Here is an 18,179-nt window from a genome sequence, read left to right as displayed (position 1 = left end):
GGACTGCTGTCTCATTGTACGTCTGACCGTCTAACGGCCGTGATGTGGCGTGCAGGGCACTCTGACAGTGACTCTCACCTCTTTCCACACTTGCAGGCTTTAGATACTGGCTTGTCTTGTAGGTGAGACAGAGCTTGAGCAACAAAAGGATTGCAGTCATGATACAGTAGAAATCTTCTGGACTATTGCAATCTTTTTGGCTATCCAAATGTAACAACCTGTTTAAATTACATAGTCACTCTGGCTACTAAACTTTGTTTAGCTTCTGCTTGCTTGCTGGGTTTTTGCTCTGAGCACAGATAGGCAGTCACCTGGTTGTTGTTACGGAGGCACAGACACTCCGTGTGCTTTGTAGAGGCATGCACCGGACACGTCCCTGTCCACAAAGCTTAGGATCTGACTGGGCAATTCTGAGATCACTGCACAAAAAGGGAAGGGAGAAGTGAAGGCTGTAATGATGAAATAAGGAAAAGGCAGTATCCTTATCCAGTGTATTTTTTATTTATTTATTTTTGTATTGAGCAGCTGTGTGCACCTTAAAGAGACAGCGCAGTGCCAGGTAGTCACTGTCCAGAATTACAGAATTATCCTAGCTGTGTTGCCTGAGTTCTGCGTGGTTTCATTCTCTTTCAACCCAAGGAAAGGTTTTGAGCTTTTTGTTTGTTTTACTCTTCTGATCACAGGCAAGCACAGCCATTAGCTGGAGTTGCAATATTTATCGGCTTTTCAAGGTAGCATGATTTTGGAAATAAACTCCAAGGATGTTCATTTTCTGAGGGTTCCCTTTTAATCTGGTTCAGGCCAATGAACTACGTGGACCCGACAGCTCAGCAGTGCAACGCGCCCTTGTTGGTGTGGGCCAGCAATAATGCCAGCAAGGGGATGGATAGGGGCACTGCAGAAAGTGTAACTGTGTAGGGATTGTGCTGAACTTCATGCCTCTGCTCCGGGATGGACTCTAGTAGGCTCTGCTGGTATCGGCTAGGATCTTTTTGTTTTGTTGTGTGATCACTCTGCACCCTCTGAGGGTGTTGACCTATATATTTCTTTAAGTGACTTGCTCAAAGATGTCTTTACAAACTGTAATAACACCCTTGGGGCCCCAGCATGTCCTTGAAGTATTTCTGGTGCGCTGCCCGCCCCGCTGGGACCCGTGTGCCCACCGGCATCCCTCGGCTCCGTGGGTGCCCTAGTTGGATGCCAGGTGAGCTCCCACGTTTCCGTCTGGGTGTGGGTGAGCTGCATCGCTGCCTGCTCGCTTCTGTCCCAGCACCTTTGCCTGGCGGTGGCCTGGGCGCAGCGCTGCACGCTTCAAACTGCTGGCACCGTTGCCTGTGCAGACTTTTTTCCTGTAGTTCTGTGGTTTTATTTCCACTTATTTTGCTTCTGTTTGGAAATTGAAGTCGTAGCGAGAAGCACGCTACAGAAGGTCCGGTTTGAACTGAAACTTTCTCAGAATCTGTAGCTTTCTGTAACAGCTTATTTAATGTATATATAGCTGCTTTTGATTAGTTATGGCTTGGGAGATCTATGGTTTTTAGGTTGTGTCTGCCCTTGTGTTACACTAGGGTAGTCCCATAAAAATCAGCATTGTAAAGTGAGGGCGAATTTAGTTCCTGTGTCATTTCTAAAGCAAGATAAATGAGTCCTCCAGCGCAGTGCTGTGCCCCGTTAGCTTGTCTGCTCAGCACACAGTGCGCAACTCCTAAAGCTCTGCTCAGAGGACAAAGATTTAAAATTCTGCGAAGAGGACATTTCTGCAAGGTGGATTTTTTTTTTCTTCCCTAAAGCAGCAACCTAATACAGCGTTTCAAGTTGTTCTTTTTGCAACACAGGCATAGTCCTACTGAGAACAAGAGCAACGTAATAAAAATTGATCCTAAAAATCCAGCCATAAATTACAGTTATAACATCAAATTATAGGCATCAAATCTACATATAAGGGGTAACTTGTGTTAATTATTAGTACTCTCTTATTCACTGTTCTCCTGGAAAATAGAGAAATCTGCATGTATGAGGGAGCTGTAGCTGAGGACAGCATTCTGTAGTAGGCTTTCCTCTTTAGTGAGCTGCTGGCATTTTGGACGTCCACAGCTTTCCTGAGAAAACTGGCAGGTGCTGAGGCAGGACTTTTGAGAATAAATCTGAAAACATTTTTCTCAACTGGGCATTTCTTGTAAGACTTCTCTGTTATGCTCAAAGTCAGGACGAGAAGAAGCTCCCATGGCCAGGAGGCGGCTTTGTCTTGATGCAGTTTCTTACTTTGTTGTGCTCAAGTTTTCCTGGGGAAGCGGAGCTAAATCTTGCTTTTGACCAGAGACCACCTGAGTATGCAGCCCAGTTAGAGGGAAGGCAGTGCAGTGCCTAGACCTACAGATCAAAATTTTCAGTGCAAACTGTCTTCTATTAGGTCAGCTAACACAGATAGGAAAAGTAAATAGTTTTTAGACACCAAAGCCCTTCATCATCTCTCTTTCTGCAGGTTTTGCGCATCCGGACTTGTCTGTCTTCCAAAATGTTAGTTTGACTAACAAAGGATATTTTTTCCCCCAAACTGTGCTTTAATTATGCCAATACGTTCCTGTATTGGTGACAGGAAGGATATCCATTCCCGTGTTGAGTAGGTATTGCAGCAACATAGAGCAGCGGAGGTGTTTTATCCTTACCCAGGACCTAGAGCTTCAGCTTCACCTCTTTCACTTTTGTCCTTCCTCCTTTTAATTTTTGATTTCCTCTAAATAATAAAAACCGCTCCTGCAGCTTCAGGGCTCTCTTTACACCCCAGCTGTGGCTGGGCGAAATGCGAAGTGGTGTGTAGCAGCAGGCCACTCTTTGTGATCCCCTTCACACCCACAGATTTCGAGGAACTCCGTCCATAAGCAGGGCTGGAGCCAGCTTCCATCTGTGCAACCTCTGCACCAGCTGCCAGCCGGCTGCGAGTCCAGGGATGAGGCCACGCAGCTCTTCGTGCTGATGGGGGCTGTGATGGGCACAGCCACCTGAAGTGCTGAAGTTTTAGCTTATCCTCGAACGGTTTGGAAAAAAAGAAAAGAAAAGAAAAAGAAGACAATGCTTGGCTGATGCAAAGTTTCCCTCTTATGATGACATCTTTCACACATCACGGGCCACACTCTGTGCTTGCGGTAGGACTTTTGCCCTTATTTCCAAAGCCAGTTGTGTGCAGGGAGTAGATTAGACTTGAAGCAAGACACTGTCCTAAGCAAAACTGGGGCTAGCCAAGACATCTGCACCCGAGCCTTCACCCGTGGGCCACTTGCACGGTGGGCTGTGGGGGCCAGCTGAGCACGGGCATGGCTCCGGCGTTGGTTTTTCTTTTTCCAAGGATGGCAGCGAGTGGAACTGATGATCCTGGTGTGGGGACAGATGCTGGGAGCAGGGAATGATGCCGGGACTGGGGACCGATCCCTGACTGGGGACCGATCCCTGACTGGGGACCGATCCCTGACTGGGGACCGATCCTGGACTGGGGACCGATGCCGGGCACCATCCCTGTGAGGGGGAGCGAGGAGCTACCGCTCACCCCCCAGCCTCTCAGAGCCCACCCCATGTCCCCCGGGGGCCACCTCCTCGCATCTATGTGTGTATTTAGGGGACGGGGTGGGGTGGGGGGGGAACGACGGGGAGTTCCCAGGCGGGCCCCGGGCCTTTGGCCACGCTCCCTCAGCGGCAGCCGAGGGGCCGGCGCCCAGCGCGCAGCGCGGGGGGGCCGCGCCGGCAGCGCACAAGATGGCGACAACCGCAGTTCCTCCTGCAGCTCCCCCACCTCCGCAGTCCAGCAACGCCTTGCGGGAGACTCGCTAGCGCAGCGGCCACAGTAAGTCACAGCCCCCCCCTCCCCCGGCCCGAAGGGGGAGGGGTGGGGGGGCTCGAAAGCCTTGGGGTATTTATTTTTTAATTCTCCTAATTTTTATTTTTGAAACGAGGAAGCGGTCGCCCCGCGCTCTTTCCACCTGCCACCTCTCTCTCTCGCTCCCCCCCTCACACACACACACACGCGCAGCCCGGGCGGGGGTTTTGCCGCAGAGCGATTTTCCCGCAGCTCCTTGCCCGCTTCTGGAGGGGTTTCTCCTGCGCTCGGGAGGTGCAGAGGTAGCCCCCCGACCCCCCCAAACCCTCCCCTCATCCCTTATCCCCTTCCCCTAAATCCGCCTCTCCTGCCGGCCGCCCCGAAGGGATGCTCCGGGAGCTTCGCCCCTTGGTGCTGCAGCGAGGGGGGGTCCGAGGGTGCCCCGCTTCCCCCCCCCCAGCCCCGGCTCGCCCCCTGGCTGCCCTGTGGGGTCGGGATTTCGGCAGCCCCTTCCCCAGGCTGCTGCTGGGAGAGGGGGCGACCTCCCTTACACCCCCCCGACCCCCAGCCCCGTCCACCCCTCAGCCCGGGGACGGGGCCCTTCTCCCCGGCCCTTAATTCTGGGCTCTCTGCTCTTTGTCTGCATTGAGGGGAGGGAGAGCTGAGGGCTAATTGGAGTTCTCCTCGCTCCCTGCCCCCCTCAGCCCTAGCTGCAGAGCTGGGCCAGCCCTCCTCCACCCTGCCTTCCTCCCGCTGCTCAGCATCCTCGCAGTCCTGCTGCCAGGGCGAGAAGTTGGAGGACGGAGTTTTGTGGGGAGATGCGTGGGGCGGCTGCGAGGTCCTAACCTGACCCAGATGGCGGCCAGCAGCACGGTTTGTGCGCTTGCTTCCTTCCACCGCTCGGATTTTGGGGAACGGAGATGGCAGGCTTAATTTTTCCATCCCGGGGAGACGGGAATTGCATGTTAACAAGCTTTTCCTATTAAAAAATCTGGGTGTCTTCATCCTTTCCCCCATTTTCTGGTGCGAATCCTGCCCAAGTTGGTGGTGGTGTGTGTGTGGGGGGGATGGCTGCTCAGCGGCAGCTGCGGCTGATGCGAGGTGAAGCCTAAAAGTCCTCCGGGAAGGGAAACGCGTGCGAGGGGCCGTGCGCGCTGTGGAGGCAATGGAGCTGACTTCTGGAGAGAGGGAGGTCGGCCGCAGGTGTGGTGGGTTTACCCGCGTGCGCCGTGTTGCGGGCGACCGGCGTGAGCTCACGCAGGAGTTGGACAGGTGGGGTCGCTTGGTGGGGTGCCGGTTGTCGGCGGGTAGCCTGGGCCTTGGAGCGCCGCAGCATTCCGCCCCCGACGGGAGCCCATGACCCGTATGTCCTCATTTCACACCGGGAAGGATGCGATGAGGAGGAGCGAGGGTGTTCCGGGAGCCCCCTTCCAGTAGTATCTTTAGAGGCAAGAAGGGAGGAAGCATTACATCAATCGTTTTCTCGGTGGTGGTGGCCGGCAGCCCGTTCCAGCACCACTTTGGAGGGAGGGGGGCTGGGGATATTCTTGCCTGGGGGTGCTTATTTTTCTGTGCCACGTGACGGCCGGTCTTCCGAAAAGAGCTCGAGCTCCAGGAGAGGTGCCGCGCAGGGAACGCGCCCGCGGGCGGCCGTCTCGTGGCGCTGCCTGTCGCGGGAGCAGCCTTCGCTTGTAGCAGCGTGCCGTAACGCCGTGACCCGCGCAAGCAATCGCGAGGCCTCTCGGAGCTCGGCTCGTCCCCGCTTCCATCGGCTGTGCCCGTGGGAAGCCTGCTTCCTTAGCTTCCGCGGTGGTTAAGTGAAATGCTTAACGACGTGACCGAAGGGCTTTTGGAGCTTTGTTCACGTGTTTCAGTGCTTCCACAGTGTCGTTCATGCTGGGTGCAAGGGCCTGCACCTATTACAAATAATTTAAGCAGTTATATAAGCTCCTACGTACGGCTTCTATCCAGATCACAGTACAGATACTGTAATTCCGTCCTACTCGGTGGAACAAGTGTAATTATGTGAATGTTTTATGCACAGAGTTGGAAAGGTAGGGTTATAATAAACAGCAGAAAAGCGAGCGATTGTGTGTTGCAAGAAATTGAGAGTGGATGCATGTTCTCTCGTTTTCAGTTAAAGGAGGTGAAGTAAAATAGAAACAAGCCAGTGCTGAATGAAAATAAAGTAGCTCAAATACGTAAAACATGATATCATCTTCCCCCTTTTTGTTATGTCTGCATTCACTCTGTTTGCTGGGTTTGGTCAGCGTGCTTTTTCATTAAGATGGACAGCTTTGGCCTTACATCTCAGTTGATAGTTAGTATTTTTCAATGACTCCAGAAGCAGTGGGCACCAGAGGCCGTCTGTGACTCCGGGGGCATGCAGTGTTCGTGTGGTCGCAGGGTTTCCATTCACCATAGATTGCCTTCCTCCTGAAGCGGCTGCAGCTGTCATTGCAATAAACAAATACACAGGGATCGATAACCCGTCGCTGTGTTCAAAGAAAGGGTTTGGGTTAAAGATGATGTGGTGAAATAACGAGAGAAAAGCGTTAGCGTTGAGAACAAGCATGGGCAAAATGCTTTCAGAAACCACTTTGAGGAGGGTGCGTGGGATGGTCGCCTTGCGACTGGTCTGCGTCCTGCGTGGCTCGCGAGTAACCGAGGGACCTGTTGTGGCTCGGAGAAAGGCACCAGTGCTGCGGGTAAAAGGGTAACCAGCAGGGACTGGGCTGCAGCAAACCCGTGAAGTTGCTCTTTTCTGGGAACGACCATTTCAAAATGCCAAATCTGGCTAGCGAAGACCTGAAAGCCCCCTTCCACATTGCTCCTGTGCCAGCAGAAGGGGGTGAAGAGATTATAAAGAAAATATTCTCAGCAGTAAATTCCAGGCGGATTTTTCTTTACTTAAAACAAAACAAAACTTTTCTATTGTTAAAAACATTTAAATGCATTGTGAACTTTACAAGTAGCGGTCTTAAAGATGCATGAATAAAACCTGTTATTGATTCACTGCTAGTAGTGAGCAGAAAATCTTGAAAATAACTAAAAGCCATCTCCTTTCTCTCTTTCTCTTTCCATATGCGTACACCGTTTTTGTTTTGTTTTGTGTTTTACCGGAACTCCGTACATGAATTGTAAAACCCAGAGAAATAGATGTGCTTGCAGCTCTTCATGTCTGTTCGGGCATGCTTTGAAACCCTTCAGTTGGGGGAAGAAGTGGTGCTTGCTTGGGATCAGGAGCTCCTACAGCTTGGTGAGGCAAACTCAGCAATATCTAGTTCTCTTTGGCCATTAAGGTGATATTTCTGATATTTCTGGCATTGGGTTTTGAGGAAGGATGCTTGAAAAACAGAGCAGTTGAAGCTCATCACAAATAGCTCACACATCTGTCCCCAGTGCTTCACCTTACCCGATTTTCTTCTTGTGGCTAAAGACACAGCTGGGCATAAACTGAATTATTTCTGTAGGTAATGGTGCACAGGAATATTGTTATTCTAAAGACAAGAATAGTACAACTTGTCCTGATCTCTGGGCATGCTGAATTCCCAATAGCTGGGAGGAAATCTGAGAGGTGACAGTGCTCAACATCATTACAAGGCAGACAGCTTCTGAGCGGCCGAACTCCTGCTGGAGGAGCCCGACTTCCTAGCTCTGAAGTTGCGAAGCCAGACACCAGATCCTCAGGCCATTTGCGGATTTACTCAGCCTTCCACAACACCACAGAAATCATCCAGCCTGTGCTGTGTCAGAGCAGAGAGCTAGGCGGCCGTTTGTTTTTTCTCCTTCCTTTCATATTTGCCCATATTTGTGCTATTTGGCATCGTAGCGGTTGGGCGCTCCACAACCTTAAATGAGTTCCTCCGAAATTGTTGTGAAGAACAACAGTCACTGCTGTTTTAAGGGCCACTGAACGAATTGAATGAGGGATTAAATTTCGGTCTTCTGAGCGGGTGAGCTAGTGCCTTGACAATTATACAGTAAATATTTTGAACAGGTCCCGGCTGAGCTGCTGGGCTGTAGAAGGGGGATGTTGAAGGGCTGTACCTGAGCTGGCTGAGTCTGGCTGAAACGCCAGGTTCCCCTGGCAGACCGGTGGTAAATGCAAGTCCGCCGTGAGTAATGGCTAACACCAGGCACTGGAGATCTGGGTTCACCTATTTCCAGGTCTTACAACTTACCGGTGACGTTAAAGAACTGATACTGCTCCTGATAGGGATTAAGAAAGCCTCTGGTACTACATCTTTTGTTTCTTAGGTTTTTATTAAAGCGTATTTAGGTGCTAGGTTGTTTTCACACAATTTTCTGTTGCTTTCGGGTGCTGCTGTGCTTCTCCCTCCTCCCTGTTTCTGTTCATTTTTGACCTTTAAGCGTGTGTGTTCAGCTTCGGTTCTGCCCCTGGTGTTTCAGAGCCGCTTTCTTGCCCTGTCTGGAGCCTGCCCTGAGCTTAGAAACGACCGCATGGGGATTTTCTGCAGCATTTTACAGAGGCTGGGGAAAATGACCGGCAGCACAGTAATAAATACTGCTTGATCGTGAAAATAAGCCTTTTTCCTTCCACCTTACAGCATCGAGCATCACATGACGGCCTTTCCAAGGGTTCCTCCTGCATCTCAGCTGCTCGTGTTGCCGTAGCTTCATTGATAAAATTGCCCGCTTCGAGGCTCTCCGAATTTGCTGCAGATGGCAAAGAGCTGCGAGTTCTTTGGAAGGCCCTTCCCAGCCAGGGGTTTTCTCACATGTAGGTGTTTTGGTTTGGTGGTTTTTGGGGTCTCGTGCAGGAGAATTTCAGGGGATTGCTCATCCACATTGTGTTTTCCTTTCTGCCCCAACCCTGCCTTTTAAAATCAAATCCACGTGCGTCTATGTGGGTTATATAAAAGGATATATGCATCTATAGGATATGTATGGATAAAAGGATACATAAAAGGACTCACACAAAAGGGCTCTCTCTCAAAGGGACTTAAAGGATACCGTGACTGACTGAATCTTGCAAATTAATAACTGAAGGAATGTATTAAAGCAAAGATAATGCCTCAAAAGAGTTTTTTAATTTATTTTGACAATCAGCTTGCATAATTTATCAGAATATTTCCTAATGTGCTGGTAAATGGACTGTTGGGAACATTTGTAAAAAGCGATTGTCTTAGTAACCAGGCACCTCAGTACGGCGTTTTTTGCTGGTGTAAAACCTTTGCTTTCTGGAGCCCGTACTCGTGTGGTTTGGACTCTGTGAGTGCTGTGCACTGAGCTCCAGGTGCTCAGGACAAATCTCTGCCATCCCGGTGCCACGGGGAGCTGCGCCGCTTCTCTGGTCGCAGTTTTCCAAATGTTTCTCCCTTCGGACGCTGAAGAACCGAACCTGGGAAGCGTGCCTTTTGCCAAAACAAACCCTAGCGTTTATTCTAACCGGTTTCCGCACACCCCAGCAAGGCTCTCCTCATTTGTAAAGTAAAATTTACAAGGCTGGTAGTCTGCAGGACCTCGCCATGCAGAACAGCCTAGGCTGAGCTCCAGCAGGACCAGGAGTGCTGTTGTGGAAGCGTTTGGTGTCTTTAGCGAGGAGGACGAGCCCCACGGCGCTCCCGATGCAGCCCAGGTACATGGGAGACGAAGGCGACTCCCTTGGAGGTGTAACGCTGGCTGCTGAGACATTTTGGGACATATCTGATTTCTGGGGACAGCATTTAAGAAGGCAGCTGTGTATACAGCCCATTGTTAGCAGGACTGGGGCCTGGGAGAGTCCCGGTGCTTTTATGATCAGTTTTCAGTTCTACCGTTGATTTCTGGTTGGCCTTAGACAAATTATTTTTCCTTTCTACGTCTGTCTCTCCGTATAGGAACTTCTTACTTAAATCCTGAGATCTTCAGGATGAAGATAATGTAATACTTGTTCATTGGATGAACGTATGGATATGGACTGATGGTCTTTAAATATTAGTTTTATTTTAAAAAATCGAGGAATATAGGTAATGCTTGGTGTTTTTCAAATACAGTGGAGTAACTGATTGAGATGAAGAAAATGGGAAAGGAACAAAAACCAGATCGTTCTTTGGGTGTGCCCGTACAGAAATGAAGTTTCACTGGGAGAGGCAGATTGGAACCCGAGTTCCCCCCAGCAGGGGATGTACCGAGCCCCCCTTCTACGGGGCTGCTTTGGGGAGGATTTCTTGGTTGTTCTTTAGCAGATGTTCACACACTCAACTCATTCTGTTCTTATGATGAACACCAAAACCCCTCTCTTGGTGAGCGCAGCTGGGCGCTTAAAATATTTGTGGGTCCTCACAAAAATTGTTGTTGTTACTGAGGTTTTCTTTTCTTCCTGTTGAGGAAAACCTTGCAAGTGGGAATCTTTGATACTCTCACTCTTTGTGCTTCATTAATCACTGGATTGCTCCACACATCCACCTTTAGCCCCTTCTCCTTTCTGGCAGAAAGGGATGCTGATGCGTTGGTTGCCTGGCTCCGTACGACCTGCTTTGAGCATATGACAGCGAGCCTGGAAAACCCGGTGGGAATTTGGACCTAGAGGCATTCCGACCTCTTCGTCTGGGTGGCTGTTGTAAAAATGCAGCTCTGAAATATCCTGGGCAGTTACATCTGGGAATGCTGAGTAAAGGAAAAGATTAGAAGTTGGCTGGGGGAGCTGCAAAGCACGACTAGTCATCGTAAGAATAGAAGTGCTCTGCTATCAAAGCTATAAAAATGGCCATTTGGGTCTGATTTAAGGGATTAAATAAGCATTCCATTCCCATCCCTTCAGTTTGCATCCTAACTTTGTTCATTCTCTTAATGTAGGATAATTCAGTGGGAAAACAAACGAAGTCAGGACAGGCAGGAACTTCCCAAGAAAAGAGAACTCCAGATCACTATTATGTTGTGATACCAAGAAATTAACAGCTCTGCAAGTAAATACCAAACGATAAAACAAAAAAAGTGAGAACAAAAAGCACGAGGGGAACTTGTAGCCGGGTTTATTGGTATAAAATCGGAGAGTCTCGCAATTTATCAATGGACAGAACCTTTGCAAACCCTTCCAAGGCAGAGGAATCTTTACAGCAGGCCTCTGAGAATCAGAGAGTGGAGTTGTTTTGGCCAAGATGTGATGCCACACCAGAACCAAGGACGCTTCGGGATTTGCCCTGCAGGGGAGAGAATTTGCTGTGTCAAATAGTGAGGCTTGCAGAGAAAAGACCGGCTTATTTGTCATCTGCAGTGTGGCTTACAGGGAGTCCACTGTGATATGCAGTTGGGTGCTAGATTTGAGTTTTGCTTGGTTTTGTGTGTGTGTGCGCGTTTTGTTTTTTTTATTTCGCATGGCTACTTGGCAGAATAGTTGGTTGCTTCCAGTTGCCGGTTGTGTAATCGGGCGTGCAAATCAGGCATTCATTTGAGCCTTCATTTTTTTTTCCCCTTTTTTATGCTCCTGTGTCCCTGAGCTACTTTGGTTTCTAAATTCAGGCCTTACATATTTATCTGTGCCATTCAATTAGACCACATCCCCAACGCTGCTATATAGTTTCACAGTATGTGGGAAATTTGGTAATTAAATGCATGCAAATGCTGCAAGAATAGAATAAATTAATTTTTCCTTAATATCAGCAAGCTATTTTGTGATGTTTCTAGAGATATTGCAACCAAGATGCTGCCATTTATTTCTTTCTCCTTCTTGCCATATTTTTCAAGTCTGTTGCTATTATTCTGGAAATACCTGGTTGAGTTTATACGAGAAGAGTCCCAGCCCCAGCTATGCTGGGTAGTTACATAAGGAGGAAGATCTATACTTAAATTTTTTGGATCTGCAAATAAAACCTGAGCTGGAAACAATGCTTGATTAAGCTTTACGTGTGTGGGGCAGCTTTAGATTTGCATGAACTCAGAGCAAATGTGCGAACGGCGCTGTCATGGGTAGAGGAATGAGCTGTAGTCACTTGGAGGGATACTTTGCTCCAGTAGCTCTAGGTTCTGGAAATCCCCGAGGTACTTTATTTCAAGGTTGAGCGGGATCTCCAGGTATTTTTAAAAACTCTCCTGTTTGTATGCTGGGTTTATGCAGGAATTCCGCTGATCTTCAGAGCAAGCTGTGATGTTCAGTTTCGGAGTGAGCCCATTGCCAAGGCTGGGCAAGTGCGCGCCAGCCCCAGCCCGTCCCTCGGGTGGGAGCATGTCCCGGGGGGCCGCTGCCTCTGCGTTCCCTGAGCCCTTCCACCTGATTACAGTATGGCCCTCGAAGTGAAGGACCACGGAGGCCGTTGGTGGCTAATTTCGTGCTGAAATAGCTGAATTGTAAAGCTCAGGGCTATAGCACAGGTTTCAGGGAATTTCTAAACCACGGTAACGTCAGGTAGGGCAGGAAGGAGCGCTCCTGTCCCAGGAGCTCGGCGTGTTCTGCGCCTGTTGGCAAACCCTAAAACTCAACAAATTCAACCCAAGTTGTTCATCTTTGGCATTAGGAGCCAGGGTGCCTCCGCAGCAGGGTGAGGAGCATGCTGGCACCCAGCCCCTTTTAGATGTGGCTGAGCACCTCTTCCTGACCTCGGGAACAGAGCTGGCTTGGAAATTTTCTCTAATAATCAATTTGCTAGAGAACAATGCCTAGTAAATACACTGTATATATACTTTTTCCAGGAATATACTTTTTTTAACTAAAGTTGCTTTTCAGAAAAGATTCTGTGCTCTAGTTTGTGGTTGGGAGGCTCCCCAGCCGGGATGGGCTCTGGGTGCCGTGGTTGGAGATGGGCTTTGGGTGCCGTGGTTGGAGATGGGCTCTGGGTGCCGTGGTTGGAGATGGGCTCTGGGTGCCGTGGTTGGAGATGGGCTCTGGGTGCCGTGGTTGGAGATGGGCTCTGGGTGCCGTGGTTGGAGATGGGCTTTGGGTGCCGTGGTTGGAGATGGGCTCTGGGTGCCGTGGTTGGAGATGGGCTCTGGGTGCCGTGGTTGGAGATCGCTGTTGTTGGATGCTTGTGCAGGGGCCAAAATGCGCAGTGCTGGCCCCTCTCCGCGGGGACCTGAAGGCCTGGTTGTTTTTAGGTCTTCGGTGAAATGTGCTGGTCCGCCTGTTTTTCCCGTGACTGACTCTTTGTTCTGCCTGTGCTGTTTGCTCCCCTGCAGAGCTGACCTGTCCGGGCTGCAACATCACTAAAGAAGCTGCTGCAGGATGAAAAGATGGCAGCACGGCTGCTCGCACCACCAGGCCCCGATAGTTTTAAACCTTTCACTCCGGAGTCTCTGGCTAACATTGAGAAACGCATTGCAGAAGAAAAAAAGAAGAAGCGTCCAAAGCAAGACAGCAGCCACCGGGATGACGATGAAGACAGCAAACCAAAACCAAACAGTGACCTTGAGGCAGGGAAGAATTTGCCTTTCATCTACGGGGACATCCCTAAAGGCCTGGTTGCTGTACCACTGGAGGACTTTGACCCTTATTATATGACCCAGAAAGTGAGTCTGCAAGGAAGAAGTCACTAAACCACCTTTTGCTTGGGAGGTTGCAGGTTTGGGTATGGTTTAAATAGAAGACAAAGAATGGAGTCTTTGGATGGGGCGTTGTTGTTGTTGCCTGTTCTTTTCTTGAAGTTTTACGGTATTTCCCTTGTGCTTCATGCACCTTTGGAACAATTATCCAGCTAAGTTAGAGATGATACGATCAGTCTTCTAAGCATCTGCTTGGATAGAGACAGCAGAACAAGGTCTGGAAATTAAAAATAGCAGAGTTGTGCTAATGTGCCAATTTTAACCATGAGGGCAATAAGAAGAATTTAACTGTGGGGTAACGGTAACGGTTTTAAGTGTGTATTTCATTACTTGCATGGAATTCATTTTGAAGTTGATCAGAATGAAACTGTGGTATTTAGAATTGTGACCAAAAAAAAGAAGTGAGAAATTATTTCAATTGCTTTCATCCTCAGAATTTTTTATTTAAAAAAAAATTTGTCTGTGAAATTAAGGTGATGTGGCAGGAGACATTTATTGGTGCTGAAATGTGTTAAGAAATGAAGTGGTATCTTGAGGGAAGTGGTGAGTAAGCAAACTGCTGGGTATGGATGGGGGAATCTACTGGTGAAATAAGGAAGAGTGTGATCACGAATTTTCTTTGAAGGCTAGACACTTAAAAACCGAGGCTCTTTTCTGCTGTTCAATTTCATTGCTTTCTTTGATAGAAATGTAATTTGAATAAGCTGAGATAATTACCAGAAAGATATATCTGGGGCGTAGCTGCATTTGAGAAGCTCGAGCTTTGTATATGCGATGACAGTATATGTGACAACTTTGATGTGACCATCAAAACTTGGATAAAATGGCTGTCAGGTAAAATCAGTAAGTTCTCATGGGTAACAAAATATGTCAGGATTTGTGCCGGGGCAGACATTTCTTGCCATGTTCAAAAGTGATTCTGGGATTTGCAGGGCAACGTTCATATGAAGTCAACTGATGCTAGAGTTAAGGATAACTGAGGATTGTTCTCGGCATTCCCACTAGTGAATTTAATGCTTATTTACGTCGGCAGCGGTGCTGGGAGTACAGGTGGTGGCTCAGAGCAGGGCTTAGAAATACGGTGTGTGCTGAAAACCAGTCAGCTCGGTGCTTAGGTGGCTGGTTTACTGAAGGAAGTGTATTGACAACTGCTGTTGTTGGTAAGAAAGAAGCTTATGTTATCCCTCGGAAATATTTTCTCTTTATTAAGCAAATATTTTCTCTTTATTAAACAAATCTGTTGTTGCCTGGTTTTGGTGTGGGCAGGCTGTGAGACAGAGGCACGGAGCGTAAGAGCGGTTCCCAGGATTGCTCTGGCTTTGGCTTGGCCACTTGCACCTGACCGAAGTAGGCGTTAGGAAAAGTCACTGCAAATCCAGAGAGGATGTTTTGCACCTTGTTCGTGTAGGAAAACAGACTGTGTTGGAGGATCAGGCCGTGTTCCTTCAAGCTAAAGTAGCCAGGCACTGCTGGAAGGGCAGCAGGTCCCCGTGTCGCGGGGCAGACTTCTTGCTTGTTTCACCAGGAGACAGGGTAGCCCTCACCCTTTCTCAGTCTTCAGATTTGCCTCCAAACACACTGCTATTGAGAAATCTTCCCTTATAGAAAAAATAAGCCCCGTTGCCAGCTTTGAAGACATCTGGCGTGTCTCCAGAAGAGAGCCGTACGGTTCTGCACGTCGCCACTCGCGAGGTTTCTGCTCACATGGTCTGCGAGCTCTTGGTGGAACCGGAGCAGCCGCAGCTGGAAGGGAAGGTTCTGGAGACTGGAGGCAAGCTCGCACAGCCCTGCCAGCCTCGTACTCGCTGTTCTGCAAAAAGAGCCTTGCTCACCCCATAAACACCAGATTAACATTTTTCTTTTGCATCCACTTTGGTATGGCAAGAGCTTAGGTGTGTGCTTCTTCGACTAGTCGGTGACTTCCCACAAAGAGTTTTTTTAAGGCCATTTAAAAAAGCCCCTTCTCTGAATCATCAGGAATTGCAAATCTGCTTGAATCATGGGAAGTTTTCCAAGATTTTTTTTCCCTCTAGCATTTGCCAGAAGGCTTTGCATCATAGGTCTTTTCTTTTAAAGCTAGATGTACAGCATGCATAGGAACAAATCAGCTGGTTGCTTTTCCTTGCAGTAGGACACGGTGATCTTGGTTTGTCTAAGGGAATTGAAACTGCATTTTAACTGAGAAGCTGAACTTTCCAGTGGCCTGTTAACTGATATTTAAAGGAGAAAAGGAGTGACCTAGAAACAGGACCGTGGTCAGGGAGTCAAAACTCCAGGGTTCAGAGCCCAGCTCTGCAAGCCAGTCTGTTTTGTCCGAGCTGCTTCATTTTCCTCTGCTCAGTTGCTTTGCTTTGCAAAATGGGGGTAATGACTCTTAATAGAATCAGGAAAGTCCATTTGCTCACAGGTAACAGTTTATGGAGCTCAGGTAGCTCCTCTTTGTCTTTGTAGAACTACCAGAGAGAAATTTTTCCATGATTCTTTGTTTTGCAAGTAAAAATCGCCGTGCAATTCCTGATTTGGAGTACATGGTAGAAGCATTACTTGCCTGTGATATCTGATGCGGACACCTGAAAAATTTCAATTAAAACCCAAATCCTTGCACGTGGACTTCCTTGTTGACGTGTACAAAGGGAATTCAGAGGACACACCTGGGTGAGCATCCTCAGCGATGAAAGCAAACCAGCTGATTGCCTCAAAGTCTAGGCAGGCAGCGAGTCAGAATTTGTAAGCGTATTTTCCTATTGCCCAGTCAGATCAAACACTTCCTGCCCTAGAAAGTTGCTGTTCACTTAATTGCATCATTTTGCTCGTGCTCTTGAGACCTGGTGCTGGGTTTGTCTGAGCCTGTGGCAGGCGCTGAGCAGAATGGGGAGAAACGGGAAGATTCTCCACGTGAACGTGTGCCACAGAGCTGAACATCCTCCAGTGTCTGCTTATGCAAGAGGTAAGGATCATCATCCTCTTCTATTTCCACAGGCTTATTCAAATTTTTTTGAATGTCTTCCCATTTTTTAAGCCTCTCTTTCCTTCTCTTCCAATTACGGCTGGGGCTGTCAGTCCTACTAAACAGCTCCTCGCCTGTTCCTACCCGTCGAACGTGGCTTTTGCCGGGCTGTGGCCGCTCACCTCAAGCAGCTGCCACCCATTCCACTTGATCTGAATCTTTCATGCTCGCTGCAGAACGAGGTGAAGGTTCAAATGCTCCTGTGATTGCTCCATTTAGGAGGCAGTAGAAGGTCCGTGCTTTTTCTGGGAGCGGAGACCACACATAAGCTTAGGCGGGTTGTTTCCAGTGGAGAAATCAGCCCCAAGTTTGTAGACAAGTCTGCGCCTTGCTGGACATCAGAGGCTGGAGTGGGACTGTCTGAGGTCACCTATAGCTTGCAGATGGGCACCTGAGGATCTTGCTCGTGTGTATGTGCCAATGGAGTGACTTGCAACTTCGTCAAGTCACATGCATCGTTTGGAAACGGGCCCTCCAGCCCGGAATGTCACCTTGAGGGTGTGGAACCGGGAAAATTACAGGGATGGGAAACGTGGGAGAGGCGTGCTTGTCTCTGGCGTGTGCTTCAAGGAGCCTTCGCTCGGGACTCCTCTACGACAAGGTTATGGCTCTGCGAGGTCGGGAGGCTGGCGCTGAGTTCCACACACGTTTCAGTGAAGAAACAGAGGGAAGAAGCAAAAGATTGGGGCCACCTCAAGAGTCAGCCTTCTATTTCCAAAAGCAAAAGCCTTTTCCAGGACTTAGCGTTTGATGGTGGTTTTTCTTCCACTCCATCTCTCCAGCAGGCTCAAAAGGAACAGGCAAAGGAGAGGGAGCGCTTCGTGGGATCAGAGAACGGCTCGGGTTGGAAGGGACCTTAAAGACCATCCAGGTCCAACCCGCTGCCATGGGCAGGGATGCCACCCACCAGGGCCTCGTCCAACCTGGCCTTTTTCTATTTTGGAGTTCAACCAAGAGATTAAAGCGAGAGCAGAATGTGGCCGATACTTTTTTCCCTCCGTGAGCTTTTCAGTGGCAGAAAATAATTTAGTAACAAAGGATAAATTTTTCTCCTTTTTGGAGGGTGGGGGTAGAAAAATGTTTTCTGTATTAGAAAGTACACTTTTTGAGCCAAAAGAGATATGCAAAATATTTTGTGTTGATATATTAAATTCTGTGGATGCTTCTTCAGCTTACGGGGTGCCAGAATCCCCTGTAAATTCCTCTTGAAAATAGCTGTGTTCAAGCAGAGTGCTCGGGGTGTCAGCAGAACGTCTCTGCTCTCTTTTGCTTAGCACTGGCAGTAAGGCAGTCATCATGTTACCACTGTAGGAATGTGCTTCCATATGTTCATGTGCTGTTCATAAAGCTGTTTTCTTCTTAAATCTTCTGCCCACTCCTCCTCACTTTTCAGCCATTACAGAAACGCTTAATGTAAAACCTGCATGAAGCCAGATTAGTTTAAATCTCCACATAACTGGAATTCTCTTTGCCCTCCCTCGATCAATTCTGTCGTGCTCTCCAGCATAGCTTCTTTCATGCGCTGTTTTGCAAATTGATTTAGAAAAAAATCTTGACTTATCTTTTGCAATATTACTTCTTTTATGTGAGAAGTATTCAAAGGGTTTTTAAAGCCTAGATTCTCAGACAACGTTAAGAAAACTTAAGTGGACAGAGCCTTTTCATGCCTCTGAAGCAACAAACTGAGACTTTGAAAGTTCAGCCAGGCTTCATCCCTTACAAGAAGACTGCAGAATGCCTTTTTCCAGGTATCACCTTTCTCTGAGTTTTAAGCTTTGCCTCAGCAGATCTTAAAAGGGCTTAAGGATGTTCTTGGACCCGAACCAGCAAGCATTTTAAGAGCATGCAGCCATTTTGAAATTGAGTTTTAATATGTCAGCAGCAGAA

General features: G+C 48.5%; 1 protein-coding gene across 5 annotated transcripts in view; it reads left to right on the top strand.

Moving 5' to 3' along the window:
- The first annotated feature begins 33 nt into the window (after nt 1–33).
- Nucleotides 34–18,179, top strand: part of SCN8A (sodium voltage-gated channel alpha subunit 8) — a 60,577-nt gene continuing 42,431 nt past the window's right edge. Inside the window, exons 1-2 of one of the 5 annotated variants that reach the window (XM_080570747.1) lie at nt 34–3,835; nt 12,923–13,252. In XM_080570747.1, coding sequence (XP_080426873.1) covers nt 12,977–13,252 — 276 coding nt within the window. In that variant the 5' untranslated portion in view covers nt 34–3,835; nt 12,923–12,976. Of the gene's footprint in view, nt 3,836–12,922; nt 13,253–18,179 lie in introns of those variants that run through there. The other 4 variants (XM_080570744.1, XM_080570743.1, XM_080570746.1 and 1 more) reach the window with 4 other exon arrangements.

The sequence above is a fragment of the Anser brachyrhynchus genome (genome assembly GCF_964034855.1).
Source record: "Anser brachyrhynchus genome assembly, chromosome: 29".
Taxonomy (NCBI): domain Eukaryota; kingdom Metazoa; phylum Chordata; class Aves; order Anseriformes; family Anatidae; genus Anser; species Anser brachyrhynchus.
Note: the sequence above shows the minus strand (reverse complement) of the source record. Positions and strands in the feature narration are given on the sequence as shown.